Raw genomic sequence first — 20,772 nt, forward strand, 5'->3', positions numbered from 1 at the left:
TGGGTGTAAGTGGCGTAAACAGGGCGGCGCGGCTTCTCGGGCGGAGCTGCACGCCACGGGCTTGGCCCAACTGGTTCTCTCGGTGGGGGGCCCTCGTTAGCGGGCGCCTCGTTAGCGAGCTCTTAATTGGCTCCAATTAGGGCGCCCACGCGCTCCCAGGAGGAGCCGGTTCCTTGTTTTACTCCTGGTTTACGCGGCCCGCCATAACCCCGGGTGGTGGTGGCGGTGGGGACGTGGGGTGGTGTCTCCAGCGCGTGGTGGTGGTGGTTGGTGGTGTTGGTGGGACACGTGTGACCTCCAGAGGTGGCCACGTGTGGTGGTGACGTGCCAGCCGTGGCCACCGGGATGGATATATGTGGTGGTGGGTCACCATCCGTGGCTTCCCGAGCTACACGTGTGTGTCCTCCAGGCTTGGACATGTGTGTCTTCTTGCTGCAGACATATGTGTCTTCCAGATCTGGACACGGGTGTCCTCCAGACCTCGACATATGTCTTCCAGAGCTGGACACAGGTTGTCACCGTGGCCACCAGCACCAGATGTGTGGTTGCATATCGGTACCATGGCCACCAGAACCAGACACCCATGGCCATGAGTTGTCCACCACGGCCACCAGCACCAGATACATGCGGCCATGAGTTGCCCACCATGGCCACCAGCACCAAATGAGTGGTTTCAGGTTGCCACCATAGCCACCAGCACCAAACAGACATAGCCACGAGTTGTCCACCGTGCCCACCAACCCCAGCCCTCAGAACTGGTGGCAAATTCCTCACCACGCTCATGGTGACCGTCATCCTCCCACACCTCCCCCCCACCCCACGGCCTCGATGTCCATGGTGGAGCCACGGGATGGTGGAAGGTGGCCACGTTTCACAGGGCTTTATTCCAGGAGGTCTTCCCCGGCGCACAGGGAGGACGGCGCGGGATGGGAGAAGGGAGAAGAAGACCTCTGGTGTTTTGGGGGAATGGGGTGAGGGGAGGACTCTTCTTTTTGGGGGTGGCTCAGATGTGACCGTTCCTCCTCATGGTTTCATGGATCCAGGCGGTGAACTCGCAGACGCGGGTGTAGACACCCGGCTTGCCCCGCTGCCCGCAGACCTGCATGCCCCATGACACGATGCCCTGCAGCTCGTCCTGGCACACCAGAGGACCTCCCGAGTCACCCTGGTGGAGAGAAGCACCCCATGAGATGGACCCACGGTTGGGTTGCCCCAAAATCATCCAACTCCACCCCATAGGGACACCTCGGGCATGTTGGTTCTTCCTTGGAGACCACCATGTCCTGTGGGGTCAGGGCATGGAGACCACCATGCCCTATGGGGTCAAGTCATGGAGACTACCATGTCCTATGGGGTCAAGGTATGGAAACCCATGTCCTATGGGGTGCTGGAGCTGAGGCCCAGGAGGTCCCTATAGCACTGGGGAGGTCCCTATAGTGCCCTGGGGTCCCCGTAGCACCCAGGAGGGGCTGTAGAGTTCTTGGGGGTCCCTCTAGCACCCAGAGCTTCCTATAACACTCTGGGGGTCCTATAGCACCCAGGAGGTCCCTATATTGTCTAGGGGTCCCTATAGCACCCAGCGTACCTATGGAACCCTGGTGGTCCCTATAGCACCCAGAGGTCCCCATGGTCCCTACAGCACCCCGTGTCCTCAAAACCAATACACCACAGAGTTAGGTTCTTCTACTGGTCCTCAACGTCAAGCGGGCAGGGTGGTCCCACCCCAAGTCTTCTCCAATGGGGTGTCTCCTCAAGGGTAAGGTGGGTGGAGCCACCCAGTCCTCACCCTACCAGGGTGGGTGGGTGGGGGCAGCACCCTAAACCTACCTGACAGGAGTCAGTGCCACCTGAGCTGGTGCCGGCGCAGAGCATGTTCTTGGTGATGCCTTTGGGATAGAGCTTGCTGCACTCCTCGTTGGGCATGGTGTAGACCACGCCGCACTGGAGAACATCGGGGAAGTACCCTGGGGATGGTGGGACATGGTCATGGGTCCTGGAACACACCTCAATCCAAGGGTAGGGTCCTGGCTGGACCCTCTCTCTTCCAGGGTGACATGGGTGGTGACATCTCCACCATGGAAGATACCCTCAAGGTGAGGGATCAATGGCCATGTTGGAGGTTATTTGGTCTCCTGTGGGCGTGGACCTGGTGGAGAACCTCCACAGTCAACCTATGGACCACTGATGAACCCAGGCCTCCCTCCAAGGGGAGATGTCCCCAAGATGTTGAGATGTCCATAAGACACTGAGATGTCCCCAGAACACTGAGATGTCCCCAAGAAGCTGAGATGTCCCAAAGACACTGAGATGTCTCCAGAACACTGAGATGTCCCCCAGAAGCTGAGATGTCCCCAAGAAGATGAGATGGCCCCAAGACACTTAAGTCCCCAAGATACCAAGATGGCCCCAAGATGCTGAGATGGCCCCAGGTCCCTTGAGGACCCTCCCACGTGATGGCAGAAGGTGTTTCCACCTACCTTCAGGACTGCTGGTGCTTCCCCAACCCGACACGATGCACTCGGTGTTGGGTGGAGGACAACGTTTGGGAAGGGCCACGGGGTGGATGCGGTCGGTGAAACGGACCGGCTTCTGGAGCTTCAACAACATGATGTCACTGTCATGGCTGGTGGGGTTGTAGTTGGGATGGATGAAGGCCTTGACCGAGTTGACGCATTGCTCCGTTCCTTCCTTGGTCTTCAAACTGTGGTCGCCCATGCGGATAGGGATGGAGCTGAGAAACGAGGTGGAGAAAAGACCATGGTGAAGTTCTCCGGTGGACGTGGAACACGTCAGGGAAGGTCCACGTGGTGGAGGTTGGGAGGAGCTCCTGAGAAGTAGGGCAGAAGGCTTTTCCCTCCTATCATTAATATCTTTAACCAGATGGGGAAACTGAGGCTCGGAGTCCAAAGTCGCCCAGCAGGTCGGCCGGAGAGTTGGCCAAGACAAGACGAATCCTCCCTGGTCCAACCCAAGTTGAAGAAGAACCGGCTCCAACCTGGAGACCCGGATGTCCTGGCCGCTCTCCAGGTCCCCGCCACGCCCAACTAAACCCTAAAATTTGGATTTTCTTCCTCGTTTTTTGGGTTTTTTTTTTTACTGGTGGATCCTCCTCATGCGTTGGTACTCAACCAGGAGAAGGTCGGACCACCAAAAAGTGGAGGAACGTCCACGTTTCTACCTTGAGGAGATGGCTTGAACCCCCCATGGCATGGGGACGGTGGCCTCCATGGTCCTCCCATGGGTTCAACATATGGGGTGCCCCTTCCCAGACCAGTCACACCAGTTACCGCAGGTTCCTCAAACTGGTTTGTCCCTCTCCACCCATCCTGTTCTGGTCCAGGCTAGGTCTAAGTCCAAAGAGCTGGTGGGAATGGGGAGAGGAGAAGACCTCTCTTCAGATCCCATCATCGGTCACCAAAATTTGGGGACAGGTAAGGTCCTTTTTGGCCAGCCTCCCCACATGGCCACCTCCCCGGTTGCCTCAGGTGGCCAAGGGTGGAGACGTCCATGGGAGAGTGAGGACCATGGGTCCTGACGTGGTGCCCATGACCCAGCATCTCCTGGAGAGAGGGACCACATGGCTCTTGGGGAGACATCTGCATGACCCTGCAGAACCTCAGGAGATAGGAGAACCTCTTGGCCATGCTCAGGGGAAGCCCAACTGGATGGTTGTGGTGGTCAACCCAGTTAGATGGTCATACTGGGAAGCCAATGTGATGGTTGAGGTGGCCAACCCAGTTAGATGGTCATACTGGGAAGCCAATGTGATGGTTGAGGTGGCCAACCCAGTTAGATGGTCATACTGGGAAGCCAATTGGATGGTCATGTTGGGCCATAGAGGTGGCCTCCTCTCTGCCCAGTTAGCCACCCAGTCCCAACTGGTTGACCAGTTTCACGGTTGATGGGAAGAACTGGGTCCCAGAAGGCTGTGAGGCAACCAGGGGAACCTGAACTAGATACAACCCCCACCCATGACCACCTCTACCGTTGAGGTTCTCCACCAACGTTGAGCTGAATCCCAACCGGTTCCTACCATCTCCAACTCTTGGTGGACCTCTCCACGGTTCTTCCCAATAACCCGTGGCCAAAAAAAAAAAAAAGGAGGGGGGGACCTCACCCCACCCCACCCCACCCCACCCTGACCGCGTGGTCCGGGGAGGTCACCCCACCTCTTGGTGTCGCAGTGGGCGGCCGTCAGCACCCATGACTTCCCAATGAGGACCCCACCGCAGTGGATGTTCTTCTGAGGGCCAAGGAGGACCACCTGGTAGGGGTGACGCTTCTTCTGGCATTTGTGGCCCCCCACGATCCGGTTCTCGTCCCCCACGGCCGCTGCGGGAGCAGAGACGGGGTTCAGCACCTGCCTGGCCCTCCCAGTGCCTCCCAGTTCCCTCCCAGTTCCCTCCCAGTTCCCTCCTAAGAGGTCCATGTGGCCACCCAGCACCACCCCATGTCACCCCCGTGTCCTCCCAGTTCTGCTTCTCCCTCCCAGTGTCCCCGGTGACCTCCCAGTTCCCACCCAGTGCCTCCCAGTACCTCCCAGTTGCTCCCAGTTCCCTTCCGGTTGCTCCCAGTTCCCTCCCAGTTCCCTCCTAAGAGGTCCACGTGGCCACCCAGCACCACCCCATGTCACCCCCGTGTCCTCCCAGTTCTCCTTCTCCCTCCCAGTGTCCCCGGTGACCTCCCAGTTCCCACCCAGTGCCTCCCAGTACCTCCCAGTTGCTCCCAGTTCCCTTCCGGTTGCTCCCAGTTCCCTCCCAGTTCCCTCCTAAGAGGTCCACGTGGCCACCCAGCACCACCCCATGTCACCCCCGTGTCCTCCCAGTTCTGCTTCTCCCTCCCAGTGTCCCCGGTGACCTCCCAGTTCCCACCCAGTGCCTCCCAGTACCTCCCAGTTGCTCCCAGTTCCCTCCCAGTTGCTCCCAGTTCCCTCCCAGTTCCCTCCTAAGAGGTCCACGTGGCCACCCAGCACCTCGCTGTGTCCTCCCAGTGTCCCCAGTGACCTACCGCTTCCCACCCAGTGCCTCCCAGTGCCTCCCAGTTCCCTCCCAGTTCCTTCCCAGTGCCCTCCCAGTTCCTTCCAAGTGCCTCCCAGTGCCTCCCAGTTCCCTCCTAGGGGGTCCCCATGTCCTCCCAGTTCTCCTCCCTCCCAGTGTCCCCAGTGACCTCCCAGTTCCCACCCAGTGCCTCCCAGTGGCCTCCCAGTGCCCTCCCAGTTCTTTCCCAATGCCGCCTCATTCCCCCTCCGTGGCCCCCAGTACCTCCCAGTACCTCCCAGTACCTCCCAGTACCTCCCTGCACCACGCCATTTCCTCCCACTGCCTGCCAAGCCTTCCCAGTAACCTCCAGTTCCCTCCCAGTGCCCCCAGTTCCCCCCCAGTTCCCTCCCAGTGCCCCCAGTTCCCCCTCGGCTCCCTCCCAGTACACCCTCAGCACCTTCCAGTTCCCTCCCAGTGCTTCCCAGTGCCTCCCAGTGCTTCTGCATTCGTCCCCACGTGACACCAGTGTGCTCCCAGTGCCCCCACTTCCCCCCCAGTGCCCCCAGTGCCTTCCCAGTTCCCTCCCAGTTGCCTCCCAGTGCCCCCAGTTCACCCGCAGCTCCGTCCCAGTACCAGTTCCAGTGCTTCCTCTTTCCCTCCCACTCACACCAGTATGCTCCCACTGCCTACCAGTGTCCCCAGTTCACCTCAAGCTCCTTCCCAGTACACCCCAGTGCCTTCCCAGTGCCTCCTGGGGCCTCCCAGTGTCCTCCCAGTGCCTCCCAGTGCCCCCCCCAGTGCCCTCCCAGCACCCTCTAGTGCTTCCCAGTGCCTCCCAGTGCCTCCCAGTGCCTTCCCAGTGCCTCCTAGTGCCCCCCTAGTACCCTCCCAGTGCTTTCCAGTGCCCTCCCAGTCCCTCCCAGTGCAAACCAGTGCCCTCCCAGTCCCTCCCAATGCCCCTCTCAGTGCCTCCCAGTGCCCTCCCAGTGCCTGTCCAGGGCCTTCCCAGTACAAACCAGTGCCTGTCCAGTGCGTCCCAGTCCCTCCCAATGCCTCCCAGTACCCTCCCAGTGCCTCCCAGTTCCTCCCAATGCCTCCCAGTACCCTCCCAGTGCCCCCCCAGTGCCTCCCAGTACCCCCCCAGTGCCTCCCAGTGCCTCCCAGTACCCTCCCACTGCCTCCCAGTGCCCTCCCAGTGCCTCCCACTACCCTCCCAGTGCCTCCCAGTGCCCCCCAGTGCCCCTCACCGGCGGCCAGGAGCAGCAGCGGCAGGAGGCGCTCCATGGCGGCGGGCGCGCGCAGGGAGGAAGAGGAGGGTGCCGGGGTGCCGGGACCAACCCCCCCCCTTTAAATCCCCGTCGGGCCCCGCCCGGGCCGGTTGGGGCGGCAGCATCCACGGATACGCCCCGGCCTGGGGCGGAGGGTGCCACCAGTGCAAACCAGTGCAGACCAGTACAAACCAGTGCGCCCCAGGGCCTGGCTGAGGGCTTTCCCAGTGCAAACCAGTGCAAACCAGTGCAGACCAGTGCCTGTCTAGGGCTTTCCCAGTGCAAACCAGTGCAGACCAGTACAAACCAGTGCGCCCCAGGGCCTGGCCGAGGGCTTTCCCAGTGCAAACCAGTGCAGACCAGTACAAACCAGTGCACCCCAGGGCCTGGACAAGGGCTTTCCCAGTGCAAACCAGTGCAGACCAGTGCAGACCAGTACCTGTCTAGGGCTTTCCTAGTGCAAACCAGTGCAGACCAGTACCTGTCTAGAGCTTTCCCAGTGCAAACCAGTGCAGACCAGTGCAAACCAGTGTGCCCCAGGGCCTGGCCAAGGGCTTTCCCAGTGCAGACCAGTACAAACCAGTGTCCCCCAGGGCTTTCCCAGTGCAAACTTGTGTAAACCAGTGCAGACCAGTACAAACCAGTGGGCCCCAGGGCCTGGCCAGGGCTTTCCCAGTGCAAACCAGTGCAGACCAGTACAAACCAGTGCACCCCAGGGCCTGGCCAGGGCTTTCCCAGTGCAAACCAGTGCAGACCAGTGCAAACCAGTACAAACCAGTGCACTCCAGTGCCTGGCCAAGGGCTTTCCCAGTGCAAACCAGTGCAGACCAGTACAAACCAGTGCGCCCCAGGGCTTTCCCAGTGCAAACCAGTGTAAACCAGTGCAGACCAGTGCAAACCAGTACAAACCAGTGTGCCCCAGGGCTTTCCCAGTGCAAACCAGTGTAAACCAGTGCAGACCAGTGCAAACCAGTGCAGAGCAGTACAAACCAGTGCACCCCAGGGCCTGGCCAGGGCTTTCCCAGTGCAAACCAGTGCAGACCAATGCCTGTCTAGGGCTTTCCCAGTGTAAACCAGTACAGACCAGTACCTGTCTAGGGCTTTCCCAGTGAAAACCAGTGCAGACCAGTACAAACCAGTGCACCCCAGGGCCTGGCCAAGGGCTTTCCCAGTGCAAACCAGTGCAGACCAGTACAAACCAGTGCACCCCAGGGCCTGGCCAAGGGCTTTCCCAGTGCAGACCAGTGCAGACCAGTACAAACCAGTACAAAACAGTGCAGACCAGTGCCCCCCGGGGCTTTCCAGTGCAAACCAATGCAGACCAGTACAAACCAGTGCCCCCTAGTGCCTGGCCAGTGGCTTCCCAGTACAAACCAGTGCAGACCAGCACCCTGCCAGTGCCACCCCAATGCCTCGTCAGGACCTTCCCAGTGCAAACCAGTGCTCCCAGTGCAAACCAGTGCCTTCCCAGGGCTTTTCCAGTCCCTCCCAGGGCAAACCTGTGCCCTCCCAGTGCCTCCCAGTACCTGTCCAGGGCCTTCCCAGTGCCTCCCAGTGCAAACCAGTGCCTTCCCAGTGCTTCCCAGTGTCTCCCAGTTCCTCCTAGTATCTCTCCATACCTCCCAGTGCCTGTCCACTGTCCGTCCAGTGCTTCCCAGTGCTTCCCAGCGCCTCCCAGTGCTTCCCAGTGCCTTCCCAGTGCCTCCCAGTATGCCCCAGTGCCCTTCCCAGTGCCTCCCAGTATGCCCCAGTGCCCTTCCCAGTGCCTCCCAGTCCCCGTCCCATTCATGGCCAGTTACGCACCCCAAATTACCCACAATCCCCCCCCCCCCCCGGTTCTGGTGGGGACGAGGAGGATGATGGAGATGACGAGGGGGGAGGAAGGTCCTCAAGGCCACCGGGGTGGTTCCTCAACCCCCTCCCCGTGTCGTCGTGCTGGTTATGATGTCATCGTGACCTCGTTCGGCACCTCCTGTCTTGATCCCGTGGCGAAGCGGGGGCGGCTGGTTTGGAGACATCGAGGTGGTTTCCGGGGGCAACGGGTTTGGTTTGGGGATTATGGGGTGGCGATGGACACCATAGTGGTGGGCACCCATCCCTGGTGGTGGGCACCCATCCCTGGTGAGATGGAACCCATGGTGGTGGGCACCCATGGTGGTGGGCACCCATCCCTGGTGAGATGGCACCCATGGTGGTGGGCATCCATCCCTGGTGGTGGGCACCCGTCCCTGGTGAGATGGAACCCATGGTGGTGGGCACCCATGCCTGGTGGTGGGCACCAAACCTGGTGAGATGGCACCCATGGTGGTGGGCACCCATCCCTGGTGACATGGCACCCATGGTGGTGGGCACCAAACCTGGTGAGATGGCAACCATTGTGGTGGACACTTATGCCCGGTGGTGGGCAGCCATCCCCGGTGAGATGGCACCCATGGTGGTGGGCACCATCCCTGGTGGTGGGCACCCATCACAGGTACAGATGTCACCCATAGTGGTGGGCACCTGTCCACATCTCCAAGGTCAGATACCACCCATGGTGGTGGGCCCCATCCCTGGTGCAGATGCTACCCATGGTGGTGGACACCATCCCTGGTGCAGGTGTCACCCATGGGGATGGGTCACTGTCCCCATCTCCGAGGTGAGATGCCACCCATGGTGGTGGCCACCCATCCCTGTCACAGATCAAGGTGACACTGATGGTGACGGCCACCTGTGGCCAGGTTGTCACCACTTGGCCAGCAGGTCCTTGGGTGTCCCCAAGGTGACCTGGCCACCACCCGAGGTGTCTCCTGAGGTTCTCATGAACTTGTCCCCCTGAGGGACAACCAGACCTGTCCCCAAGTTGCTAATGACCCTTGAGGACCCCCAGAAAATCTGGGGACCGTCCCCAAAAATACCTCCAAGAGAAACCTTCTCCCTTCCCGACCACCTTCCGCTAATTAAAAGACTAATTAGTCCTAACGAGGTTTCCCTGTCCCTCTCCAGACGTCCATGGAGGACCTTCCATGAGCTCCTCGTGTCACTGTGTCCCCAGAGCCACCCCCTCCCGTCCCCACTTCCCTGGGTGACCTCGTCTTTCAACGAGGCTCCTAATTAGCGCTGCCTGCTGTAATTAATTCATTAATTAATTAGCTAATTAGTAAAGGGCGAGGTCCTCACGGCCGGCGAAGCTTCCTCCCGTCGTTTGGGAGAAGAAAGCTCCCGGCATCGGGCCATGTGCAGGGATTGGGCCGAGGATTAATTAACCTCGTTAATTAGTCTTGTTAATTAGCCCTTTCCCCAGCGCGGGGGTGGGGGGGGGGTGTCTGTGTCTCATCGCAAAGTTGGGGAGGGTGGGGGGTGTTTCTCGTTAACGCTAACGAGGGAAAGTCAGCCGGGTCGCTCATTAAATGGTTGGTGTCCCCCCAAAACCAGTTACCCCCCCCCCCCAATTCCCACTGACCCCCCCAGTGCTCCCAGTGCTCCCAGTTCCCGCTGACCCCCCAAAACCAGTTACCCCTCCCAATTCCCACTGACCCCTCCCCAGTGCTCCCAGTTCCTGTTGCCCCCCCTTCCCAGTGCTCCCAGTTCCCACTGCCCCCAAAACCAGTTACCCCCCCCAAATTCCCACTGACCCCCCCCCAGTGCTCCCAGTTCCCACTGCCCCCAAAACCAGTTACCCCCCTCAAATTCCCACTGACGCCCCCCCCAGTGCTCCCAGTGCTCCCAGTTCCCACTGCCCCCCCTTCCCCAGTGCTCCCAGTTCCCACTGCCCCCCCCAAAACCAGTTACCCCCCCTCAAATTCCCACTGACCCCTCCCCAGTGCTCCCAGTGCTCCCAGTTCCTGTTGCCCCCCTTCCCCAGTGCTCCCAGTTCCCACTGCCCCCCCCAAAACCAGTTACCCCCCTCAAATTCCCACTGACCCCTCCCCAGTGCTCCCAGTGCTCCCAGTTCCCACTGCCCCCCCAAATTCAGTTCCCCCCCCAATTTCCACTGACCCCCCCAGTGCTCCCAGTTCCTGTTGCCCCCCTTCCCCAGTGCTCCCAGTTCCCACTGCCCCCAAAACCAGTTACCCCCCCTCAAATTCCCACTGACCCCTCCCCAGTGCTCCCAGTGCTCCCAGTTCCCACTGCCCCCCCAAATTCAGTCCCTCCCCCAATTTCCACTGACCCCCCCCAGTGCTCCCAGTTCCTGTTGCCCCCCTTCCCCAGTGCTCCCAGTTCCCACTGCCCCCCCCAAAACCAGTTACCCCCCCAAATTCCCACTGACCCCCCCCAGTGCTCCCAGTGCTCCCAGTTCCCCCCCCCCCAAACCCTGCCATGAATCCATCGCTCTGATTTCGCTCTTTTCCTTTATTTTTCAACCCAAATTTCACCGTTCCCCAAATGTATTCTGGGAAATTTTAATTTAAATATTTTTTTTAAATTTTTTTTAATTTTGGTTTTGTTTTTCTCCTGCCCATCCCACCCCAATAAGGGGGGGGGGGGGTGTGTGTGACGTCCCTCGTGGGGGAGGGAGGAGGTCCGCCGGTGGTGGTGGGAGGATGGAGGTGGTGGTGGATCTAAGGGGGGTTCCTCACTGTCTCCCGATGTATCTCCTGATCCAGGGAACGGCTCGGCAGACGTTGGAGTAGACGCCGGGTTGTCCACGTCGCCCGCAGACGGCCATGCCCCAGGAGACCACGCCTTGCAGCACCCCGTTACACACCAGCGGACCCCCTGAGTCACCCTGTGGGGAGGAGGACACGTGGTGGGTCTTACTTGACGGGGGGGGGGGGGCGGGTGTAGACCTTGCGTGGGCTCCATCCCCATGGTCCTTTCATGGTTTCATGGGTTGGGTAGGTGGGAACCCACATCTTGGATGGGCTCGTTCATGCGCCGTGACCCATCCCCAGCTCCGTGGCTCAAGCAGAAGGTCGTTGGTAGGAAACCAAACCTTGGATGGGCCTGGCCACGTGCCGTGACTCATCCCCAGCTCTGTGGCTGAAGCAGAAGGTCATTGGTGGGAACCCAAACCTTCATGAACCATCCACGTGCCGTAGCCCTTCCCTGGTTTTATGGGTTGGGCTGGAGATAACGGTGGAGGAACCCAAACCTTGCATAGACCCATCCATGTGCTGTGACTCATCCCCAGCTCCGTGGCTGAAGCAGAAGGTCATTGGTGGGAACCCAAACCTTCATGAACCATCCACGTGCCGTAGCCCTTCCCTGGTTTTATGGGTTGGGCTGGAGATAACGGTGAAGGAACCCAAACCTTGCATTGGCCTGTCCACGTGCCAGGGCCCATCCCCAGCTCCATGTCTCAAGCAGGATGTTGGTGGGAACCCAAACCTTCATGAATCATCCGTGTGCCGTGGCCTTTTCCTGGTTTTATGAGTTGGGTTGAAGGAACCCAAGACTTGTGTGGCCTCATCTCACCCTACGTTTGAATTCAAAGCCACACCAAGACTCTCCTTGTCCCCAGCACCAACCTGGAAGGTGGCCAAAGGGATGTCACCCCCCCACCTTACCTGGCAGGAATCGATGCCCCCCTGGGGGACGCCGGCGCAGAACATGTTGGGGGTGATGGCGTTCCCGTACGCCCTGGCGCACTTGTCCTGCCCGAAAGTTTGGATGGCGGCACACTGCAAATTTTTGGGCAGCTTTGCTGCAGAAGAAGGGATGGAGAGAGCGATGGTGAGAAGGAGAAGCCCCCTAAGATGCTGAGGCCTGAGTGGACTTAGTTACGCCTGTCGGTAAAGGTTCTTTGGGAAGTGGACGATGGAGATGCCTCCATCAGAGGTGGTCGACACAAAGGAAAGCCAACCCCCAAGGGAAAAACCCACCTAGAAGTCATTCTCTGGGTGGAGTTAAGGTGACATCGTGGAAGCCCTTATCCCATTTTCCCGGCTGAGAAGGTCACGTGTCCTCCTTGGCGAACTCCCCTTCCCCCCACCCAATTGCCTCCTCCTCTCCCTCCCACCTCTTCCACCGAGGTCTCCACCACGAGCCAGTACCTCCAGGGGACTTGGTGGTGCCCCAGCCAGAGACGCCGCACCTCATCCCGTCCATGGGACACCTCGTGGCTAATCTGATCTTCTTGATGCTGTTGCTGAACTGAATGGGTTTGTTCAACCTCAGGAGCATGAAGTCATTGTCATTCCTCCGGGGGTTGTAGGCCGGATGGACCAGGACCCTTGAAATCAACCTCACTTCCCCCGTTCCATCCCGTAACGTGTCCGTCCCGATTAACACCCTGAGGTCCCTACCGAGGGAAGAAGGTCAAGAAATCAGTGTTGGTTCCTCCAGAGGAGATACATAAACTCTTGACCTCAAGGGTTGTCCATCAAGGAGACGATCAAGACCTTGAAGCTTCTCCACAGGGAACCATTCAGTGGGCAGAGTTAAGGTGATACGGCCATGGGACCACCTTATCCCGTTGCCCTTGGTGGGGAGGAGGTCAGGAAAACACGTTAATGCCTTGAGGATTCATGAGCCACCTCTCCTCCAAGAGCTCTTTGATGGCTCGGGTACCCTGGAGGCATCTCCCATCTCCATGGGAAACTGTTGCGTCTCTTAACTTCAACTCCTTGGCTTCATCTTCCTCACTCCAGGAGTCCCACCAGCAACATCTCAGCAATGTTGCCCTGACCTCAACTTCTTCCCAACTTTTCTTTTGCCTTTTTTCCCCCCATTATTTCCCCTCCAAAAGATCTGGTTTCCTCTCACAGGACCTTGTGGAGAAGCTGGAGAAACTTGGCTCGGGGGGGGACACACGACCTGCTCCATTTAGCGTCATCACCTGGAAAAAGGGGGCGACTGGACTTCAAAGGGGGTTGGATTCCTTAGAGGTTCGTAGGTGGAGGTGGTCACCCTGCAGAGGACGCATCAGCTCCTCCACTCACCATGTGGAGGATGACTCTGCCTTCATTGCCCTCTAGAGGTACCAGCACCTGGACACCAACATCTGGAGATATCCGTGCCTGAAACCTCAACATCTAGAGCCATGGGACACCGGAACTCTGGAGGTAACATCTGGGGTACAAATATCTGGATATACCAACCTCTGGATACCTCTGGTACCCACCTCTGGAGCTACCAATCTTTGGAGGTACCAGACTCAACTTCTGGACCCCAAAATCTGGAGATGTTCACTTCTGGAGGCAACAAACTCTGGAGATGTCAACATCTGGAGCATATCTCTCTCTCCGGATACCACCCTTTGGAGGCATCGTCTTCTGGATTTGCCACCATCTGGGCAGCTAACACCTGGAGGCACCAACCTCTGGAGACCCACCTCTCACCCTTGGTTCATGAGAAGCCACCTTACCTGATTGGTTGCCTGCAGTGGGCAGCTGTCAGGACCCATTGGGCATCTATCAAGCTTCCTCCACACAGGATTTGACCTCTCTTGATGAGGGCAACTTGGAAAGGTCTTTGGTTGATGGAGCAGGGTCTTCCACCGATGATACGGGACTCGTCCTCCGGCACTGTAACACAGAGGACCAAAGGCCACCGTCAGTACGTCGCGTGGCTGTAGCCAACCGTGATGTCTTCCAAAGAAACCTACCGGTTTTGGGTTGAAAAAAGGGCGAAACGTTGCAAAAGGGAGTCTTGAAGAAGGTGAGATGGAAGAGAAAAGGGAAAGGTCTCTATTTTTCCGCCTCAAACTCCCATCAGAACACTCAAAATCATCTTAAAAACCTAAAAATAATATTTTTTTATTAATTTCCTGAGTCACCTATCAGCTTACTGGGGTAGGGCTTATTTATTTTCTTTTCTTTTTGGATGAAAGAGAGATGATTTTGGGACCAGTTGAAATCCAACCGTTTGTAGCCCAGATTGAGCCAGTCCTTGAAGATCTGTTTTCTCCTGGTGCCACCTGATGGAGCTCATGATTCCATCACCTGACCACCCATCCCAGGTAGATGACAGGGGTAGGACCTCCCATAAGGAGACACCCCCCCCCCCTCCCCGCCCCGCCATGGGACCGGTGTCCGTCATGTTGGGTTGGGCCAATGAGCTGTCCTGGAGATCATCGCGTTATCAGGAAGTCACCAGGAGCCACTTATCTCCTCCAGTTTCGCCATGTGCCTCTGGGAGGGGCATCCGTTCCACCTCTAAGATTCCTCCCAGCCCAAGATTGGACTCCAAAAGGGAGGTGACGCACCCCTAAAAGAGCTGATTTCTTCGTCCTCGGTTGGCGAGAAAGCCTGTAGGACCAGCTCAAAAAGCTTCCTACCTCCTGGACGGCTCATGTACCCATAGTTAGGGCCAGGGTTGGAGATGGTTGCATCAACCCAAGCAGGAGAAGCCCTGACGCAGGGGGGAAAAAAAAAAAAAAAATAGAAGAGGACTTCACTCAGGAACGTGAATCTTTACGGCGTTCTGGAGTTGAGATGTCTTGGTCCCATCGGGTTGATTGAGAAGAAAAAGAGAGGGTCATCAGCTTGGTTTGGGGGGCTTTGGTCATATCATAGAAAAAGGGTCTCACCACTTGAAGCCCTCCACTACTGACATGGATCTTCCAATCTTTCACATCTCTGGAGGCATCTCCCTTCACTTTAGGTGGCTGCAGCAGATGAGTGGCCGCTGGAGATGCCCAACGTTCCGTCTCCAATGATCCTTGGAGAGAGGAAGGGACCATTCTGAGAGGCAATCCCACCCTATCCAACGTCAGACATCTACAAGATGAGGTGTCCCATTTATTCATCATCATTTATGATGAATGAGGTTTACGGGGTGACCGTCTTGAGGCCGTGACCATCTTGAGGCCGTCACCACACAGAATTCCGCTTGGGTGTCTGCACAATGGAAGTCCAAAGCCTTGTGACGTACTCCTGGTGTCCCTCCTGGCCTCCATCTACAGCTCTATGCAGGTAAACCTCAGGTGGCACCTCTGCCAAGGCCACTGGAGAAGACCCCTGATGCTGAGTTGTGTCCAAGTGGGAGGAGACAAGATTTAAAAAAAAAAAAAAAGGAGAATCAGCGCCAAAAAAAAGGGTTTTTTTCAGGAAAAAGACCTCCCTCCCACCCCAAAAACATGCAGTAGGACTTTCAAATGGGAGATACCAAGTCCTTGTCCTCTGAGATGTCCTCACGGGTGTTGGGGCTGAGTCCTCCACGCCGTGGTCTGGGGCCTTCCAGACGTTTTTGGCTATTTTGAGGAGAAATCGTGACTCCAAGTGTTGACCACCTTGGTGAACAACTGTATTGATCGCAGGCGCGTGCGAGGTGGCTCTGGTCCACGGCATCTGCAATTGCCTTCCACCGAAGGCTGGGACATTGGAATTTACCAGTGGGACTGGTTTGTGCTGGTGGGGATTACAGCCTGTGACGGGTGGCGATGGGAGACGCCCAAATTTCAAACCGCCTGGAATTCGCCACTATCCGGTCCCAGCAGCGCTGCCAAAATCGATGGGTGGCAACCATCCTCCCGCAGATGCTCATCAGGGAAGCATCCCTGGTCATCCCAAGATCCATCTTTGAACCTTCAGAGACCAACCAGCGGGTTTAGATTCCACCAAACTCCTTGAAGGCATCTCAGCAGCTTCCCTGAGCTCCCACGGTGGAGTGGTATACATCCACAAAAGTCAGTCAGTGGAGATGTTGGAGTGGTGGAGTGGTATCCATCCACAAAGGTCAATCAACGGAGATGTTGGAGCAGTGGAGTGGTATCCATCAACAAAAGTCACTCAGTGGAGACATTGGCAATGCGAGATGGTGGATCCTGCCCCGTGGTAGAATCCAGCCCTTGGATTTCCAGAGGCTACCGGTAACTGGAGAACTCCAACCAAGATGATGGTGCCTCCATCCCAAATGATAAACCTCCCCACCAGAAAACAGTTCCTGGAAGGTCACGGGGTAAATTATCCAGCCATCGTGTCTAGACATGACCTCGTTCCTTCTCCACAGGACCCGGACATTTCGGATTCAGCTCTGGGGACACAGATTTGGGTTAAGAGGCACCAAGATCAGGTCAGATCCGAGGTCTTTGCATCCAACAATCAGAAACCATGGGACTCCTCTTTCCACCCTAACCGAGACCCATGCATTTGGGTTGTCCTTCAGCAGAGCATCATTTTGGAGGCCAGAAGAAAGGAAGAGAATGTTCTTATTGGGATTGAGTCTCTCCTTCCTTTCCTTCACGCTGGGTGACATTTTTTGGTCTCCTTCTTTTTGCGGCTGTGACAGAAATCCCCGTAGGAACTTCCAGAGGAGGGAAAGAAGATTGTCCTGGAGATCCCAACACCTCCAACGGGGTGCAGAAATTTTCCTCTGCGTCTCTTTCGAGGCCATTTCTCCGCGTCAAGGGGGTTGTTTTATCTCAGCTCGAAACCAAAACACATTTCGAAACCGTAGGGCCTTGCCCAAACCTTCCCATCGGCAAAATTCCCACGAGCCAAGAGAAGGCATCTCCTCATCCCATCCCATCGCATCCCATCGGACACATTCCCCTTATGAGGCGCTCGTGAAACACCCGTGGTGTCTCCATCCCACCTCCTTGGCCACCGGTTTGACTTACGCTCGTTGCCTTCGTTGCCCTTCACCTGAGCTTGCGCCGGTGGCGAGGTGGTCAGCAGCAATCCGGCTGCGAGGATGAAGATGGGGATGAAGCTGAAGGACCTGTGGCCATCACGAGCCATTCCTGGGCCAGAGAAAACAAGCTGGATCAGCCCTGGGGACCACAGGAGAGCGGCCGATGCCACGTGGGGGCTACAGGGAAGGTCCTCAGTGGTGTCCTTCTGCCTCCCAGGTGGGATGGAGGCAATGTGACCAAGACACCGGTGGTGTTTTGGTACACCTTCACCCTTACAGACCTTGGGGTGGTCTTGGACCCTCTTCTCCACCTTGTTTTGGTTGAGTTCAGCTCTCTGGTGGCACCAAACCCACCTGTACGAGCTCGGGAAGGACAACCTCCCTCCCGATCTCCGTGAAACTTGGAGATCCGAGCTCAACTGGGACACGGAGGGTGTTCCCACCAAACCCATCCAAACCTGAGCCACCACGTGAGCTGAGCACGTAGGGATGGACGGATCCAACCCATGAGAAACATCCGCCAAGAGATGGAGATGCCTGGTTCCCACGTCAACCCCGCAGCATCCATCCCTCAGAGGGATGTCCGTGGTCCTGGCCACGGGGATGGACTCACCTGCCAGAGGAGAAGAACGGGGCCGGCTCGGCGCGTCGGGAAGCCGAAAGCCGGTGGCTGGGTCATATTTATACCCGGGTTGAAAAGTAGGCCGTGTCTCCAACGGGGTGAGTCAAGTGCGGTTGGGCGACGGGTCCGCGCGGCAGCGGGGCGAGCGTGGCCCGTGGGTGTCTCCCCGGCCCCGTGGGTGATTACCGCTTTGATGTCCTAGAGGAAACACCGCCGGGTTCCTCTGCAAAGTGGAAACGCCCTCTCCTCCCATCGTCAGAGCCGCCCTGGACACGGGGTTGAGGAGTCCCAAAAACAGCTCGCCCGGGCGGACCGGCTGGCTCACCCCTCCCCGCGTCCCCGTTTTGGGGGGGGGGGGGGGGGGGGGTGTCAGGGGGAGCCACATTTTGGGGTGGACCCCACTGGAGCTGTGTCCTGGTGCCCCTCAACCACCTTCATCCAGCCTTGGGTTCTGGTACCCATCAAGGAGCCACGTTTTGGGGTTGACCCCACTGGAGATACGTCCTGGTGCTTCTCCACCCCACCCCTCCACACCCCCGGGGCATGATGGACGTGTCAGGGTGCTGAGCCGGCCCTTGGGTGTTGTGAAATGTCACGGTGCTGCCTGGCTGCTGCCCGTCCTGTCTGGCTGGGTGTCTGTCTACCCGTCTGTCTGTCTGTCCTCCCACCTGCCCGGCCATCCATCTATCTCCATCTCCACCTGACTGTTGGTCTGGCCGGCCATCTGACTGCTCACCTGTCTACCTGTCCGGCCGTTCAACTCTTAAGTCTGTCCATCTGTCTGTCCCTTGTCTTTCTCCCTGTCCATCCAACTGTAAGTCTGTCTGTCCATCTAGCTGGCCATTTGCCCATCCATCCATCCATCCATCCATCCATCCATCCATCCATCTCTTCATCCATCTGACTGCAAGTCTGTCTGTCCAACAGCCTCTCTGTCCCATCCATCCATCCGTTTCGCTATCCATCCATTCCTCTCTCCATCTGTTTGTCCATCAACCCGTCCGTCCGTCCATCTGCAAACGGCCAGTCTACCTGCTCACACCTCTGTCCCTCCATCTCTACGTCTATCTGCCCATCTCCGTCCATCTGTCCGTCCATCTCTATAGCTGTCTCTCTGTCTGACTGTCTTTCCAGCGAGCTGGATAGCTGTCTGTCCATCTGTCCTCCTATCTGTCCATCCATCCAGCTATTGAGCCATTTCTCCATCCATCCATCCCTCCATCCATCCATCCCTCCATCCATCTCTGCATCTAGCTGTCCATCCCTCCATCCCTCTGTCCATCCATCCCTCCATCTCTGCATCTAGCTGTCCATCCCTCCATCCCTCTGTCCATCCATCCCTCCATCCTGCATCTAGATGTCCATCCATCTGTCCATCCGTCCATCTCTCCATCCATCTCTGCATCTAGATGTCCATCCATCTGTCCACCCCTCCATCCATCTCTGCATCTAGATGTCCATCCATCCATCTCTGCATCTAGATGTCCATCCATCTGTCCATCCATCCATCACTCCATCCACCCTCATCTCACACACAAGCACACTAGAAGCCAGGTAGACCTCACGTCACGCACACGCGTGTTCACACACTCCCCCGCACACGTGTGCAAGGATGGGGTTTGGCATATCCAAAAGGAGCACGTGTCTATGCTCCCAGCCTGGAATGCCACCTCCAAGGAGGGACCCTCATGGCTCCAGGGTCAGGGGATAACCTCTGGAGGACATCACCGGACCAGAGGTCCCCAGGGACCTACGTGCCACCTTCCTTTGGCACCTGGTGCCGGTTGCACGTCCCCGATGAGTAACACCGCGGATGTGGGTGAACGATGGGCGAGGCCACGTCCTGCTGCCAACCCAGCTGAGCTCTGCGAGTCGCTTCTGGTGAGTCAAGGGGACACCGGGGATAGGGGGTGCCACTCGTGTCCATCCCCCCCCGCACAGCTGGACACTGTCCCCAACCCTGGAGGTGTGTCACCTCCGCATCCTCGCTCCCCCAGCCCCAACGGCATGGGGGTCTGGAGGGTCTCCAAGGTGGGAGGTGACCACACCGTGCCCAGAGAGGGTGACCCGGGTGCAATCAGTATCACCCACTGTCCCCAGGGCCATCCGGACCATCTCCTCCTGGGGTGGTGGCAGCAGTTGAGGACCCCAACATCTCCCGGCCCTTCCCAGGGCGGGTTTCACGTGCATGTCGGGGCATGAGACAGGCGCCAGGCGGACAGGACGGGTGGCCTGAAATTTTTGCTGAGTTTGGCAGCCATCTCCAGCCCCCGGCACCTCTTTCCACGAGGTTCAAGCCATCTTCACCGATGGTTCTCCTCCTCTGGGAGGAGCGTGTTCGAGCTCTGGCACGTCCTGCAGCGGGAAGATCTCAAAAGATGGGTCTTCTAAAGCCACCCCAGCCCAGCAATCCTTGATGCTGGTGGGAGCAGAGCTGCAACGTGGGTGCAGGAGCTCCAGGGATGGTGTGAAGGCACCTCTGTGCCTCTTCAACGGCCTTTTCAGCAGGGCCGGGAGAGGAGACAAGGCTGGGAGCAGCTCAAGGCAATTAACAGCCTGACGAGCAATTAAGGGTGGAGAAGCCCAGGAGCTGAGTCCTGACGAAAGGAAAGGCCGGGTTGGGATGAATCACGGTTTGGAGATGCTGATCTCGCTCTCTGCTGGTGGCAAGAGGAAGCCTGGGGCTGGGTTTGGTCCTAAACCTGGAGGTGAAGCTGGAGGTCCTGGAAGGGCAACTGTCCCAGCAGATCCATGGAGATCTGGTCTGTGGAGATCCTCAATGAAGAGGTTGTGGCCTTGGGAAGCCCATCTGTGGAGGCCTGGCCCATGGAGATCTCATTTACCAGGATGCCATCCTCTGGAGATCACATCCCGTGGAGGTCCAGTCCACGGAGACCTAATCCACCAGGTGAATCCATAGTGATCTCCTCCCATGGAGATATGGTCCACAAAGATAAAATCCACCAGGATCCCAGCCCATGGATGTCTGGTCCACTAAGAACCCATCCATGGAGATCTGGTCCATGTTGATCTCAGCTACAGGGATCCTGTCTGTGGAGATCTTGTCTGTGGAGTGATCAGCTGCAGAGATCATCTGTGGATGTCTCATCCATGGGGATCCCTTCTACAGAGCACCTGGGCCATGGTGATCCTGGTGGAGAGATGTGGTGGGCAGAGATCTCATCCACTGGGATGCTGTCCATGGAGATGCCACCCATGAAGGGATAGGACATGGTGATCCCGGGCCATGGAGATCAATTCCACAAGGCTTCAAACCACGGGGATCCCATCCTTGGGGAGCCCGTCTATGAAGATCCACCCTACAGCCACCATCAGCCATGGACATCTGGTCCACAGAGATCCCCTCCATGGGGATCCCATCCATGGGGATCTTCTCTATAGACAT

At 57.8% G+C, this 20,772-nt stretch overlaps 2 protein-coding genes across 2 annotated transcripts; both read right to left on the reverse strand.

Annotated features, from left to right (window-relative positions):
- Positions 1–733: 733 nt before the first annotated feature.
- Positions 734–6,276, reverse strand: LOC129197044 (trypsin-3-like). Its single transcript, XM_054805016.1, has 5 exons — positions 6,227–6,276; positions 4,170–4,332; positions 2,478–2,731; positions 1,828–1,964; positions 734–1,165 (listed from the first exon to the last, which is right to left on the reverse strand). Exons 1-5 carry the CDS (start codon positions 6,261–6,263, stop codon positions 1,004–1,006), a joined length of 753 nt encoding a protein of 250 aa, XP_054660991.1. The 5' UTR covers positions 6,264–6,276; the 3' UTR covers positions 734–1,003.
- A 4,526-nt stretch (positions 6,277–10,802) lies between these two features.
- Positions 10,803–20,772, reverse strand: LOC129196833 (kallikrein-14-like). The gene is made up of 7 exons (XM_054804804.1): positions 20,691–20,772; positions 17,358–17,414; positions 16,731–16,853; positions 13,536–13,695; positions 12,223–12,470; positions 11,737–11,873; positions 10,803–10,955 (listed from the first exon to the last, which is right to left on the reverse strand). The coding sequence occupies exons 1-7, from the start codon at positions 20,770–20,772 to the stop codon at positions 10,803–10,805; spliced, it is 960 nt and encodes a 319-aa protein (XP_054660779.1).

This window comes from Grus americana, chromosome 27, assembly GCF_028858705.1.
Source record: "Grus americana isolate bGruAme1 chromosome 27, bGruAme1.mat, whole genome shotgun sequence".
NCBI lineage: Eukaryota > Metazoa > Chordata > Aves > Gruiformes > Gruidae > Grus > Grus americana.

Bases quoted from the DNA above. Each gene is read 5' to 3' on its own strand.
- LOC129197044 (XM_054805016.1), bottom strand. From the start codon at position 6,263: ATGGAGCGCCTCCTGCCGCTGCTGCTCCTGGCCGCCG. The intron at 2,732-4,169 runs GTGGGGTGACCT...CTCGTTTCTCAG, and splicing joins GCCCACTGCGACACCAAGAG to CTCCATCCCTATCCGCATGG. The intron at 1,166-1,827 runs GTAGGTTTAGGG...TCTCTCCACCAG, and splicing joins GTGGCACTGACTCCTGTCAG to GGTGACTCGGGAGGTCCTCT.
- LOC129196833 (XM_054804804.1), bottom strand. From the start codon at position 20,772: ATGTCTATAGAGAAGATCCCCATGGATGGGATCCCCATGGAGGGGATC. The intron at 16,854-17,357 runs GTGAGTCCATCC...TCTCTGGCCCAG, and splicing joins CCGTTCTTCTCCTCTGGCAG to GAATGGCTCGTGATGGCCAC. The intron at 10,956-11,736 runs GTAAGGTGGGGG...TCCTCCCCACAG, and splicing joins GGGGCATCGATTCCTGCCAG to GGTGACTCAGGGGGTCCGCT.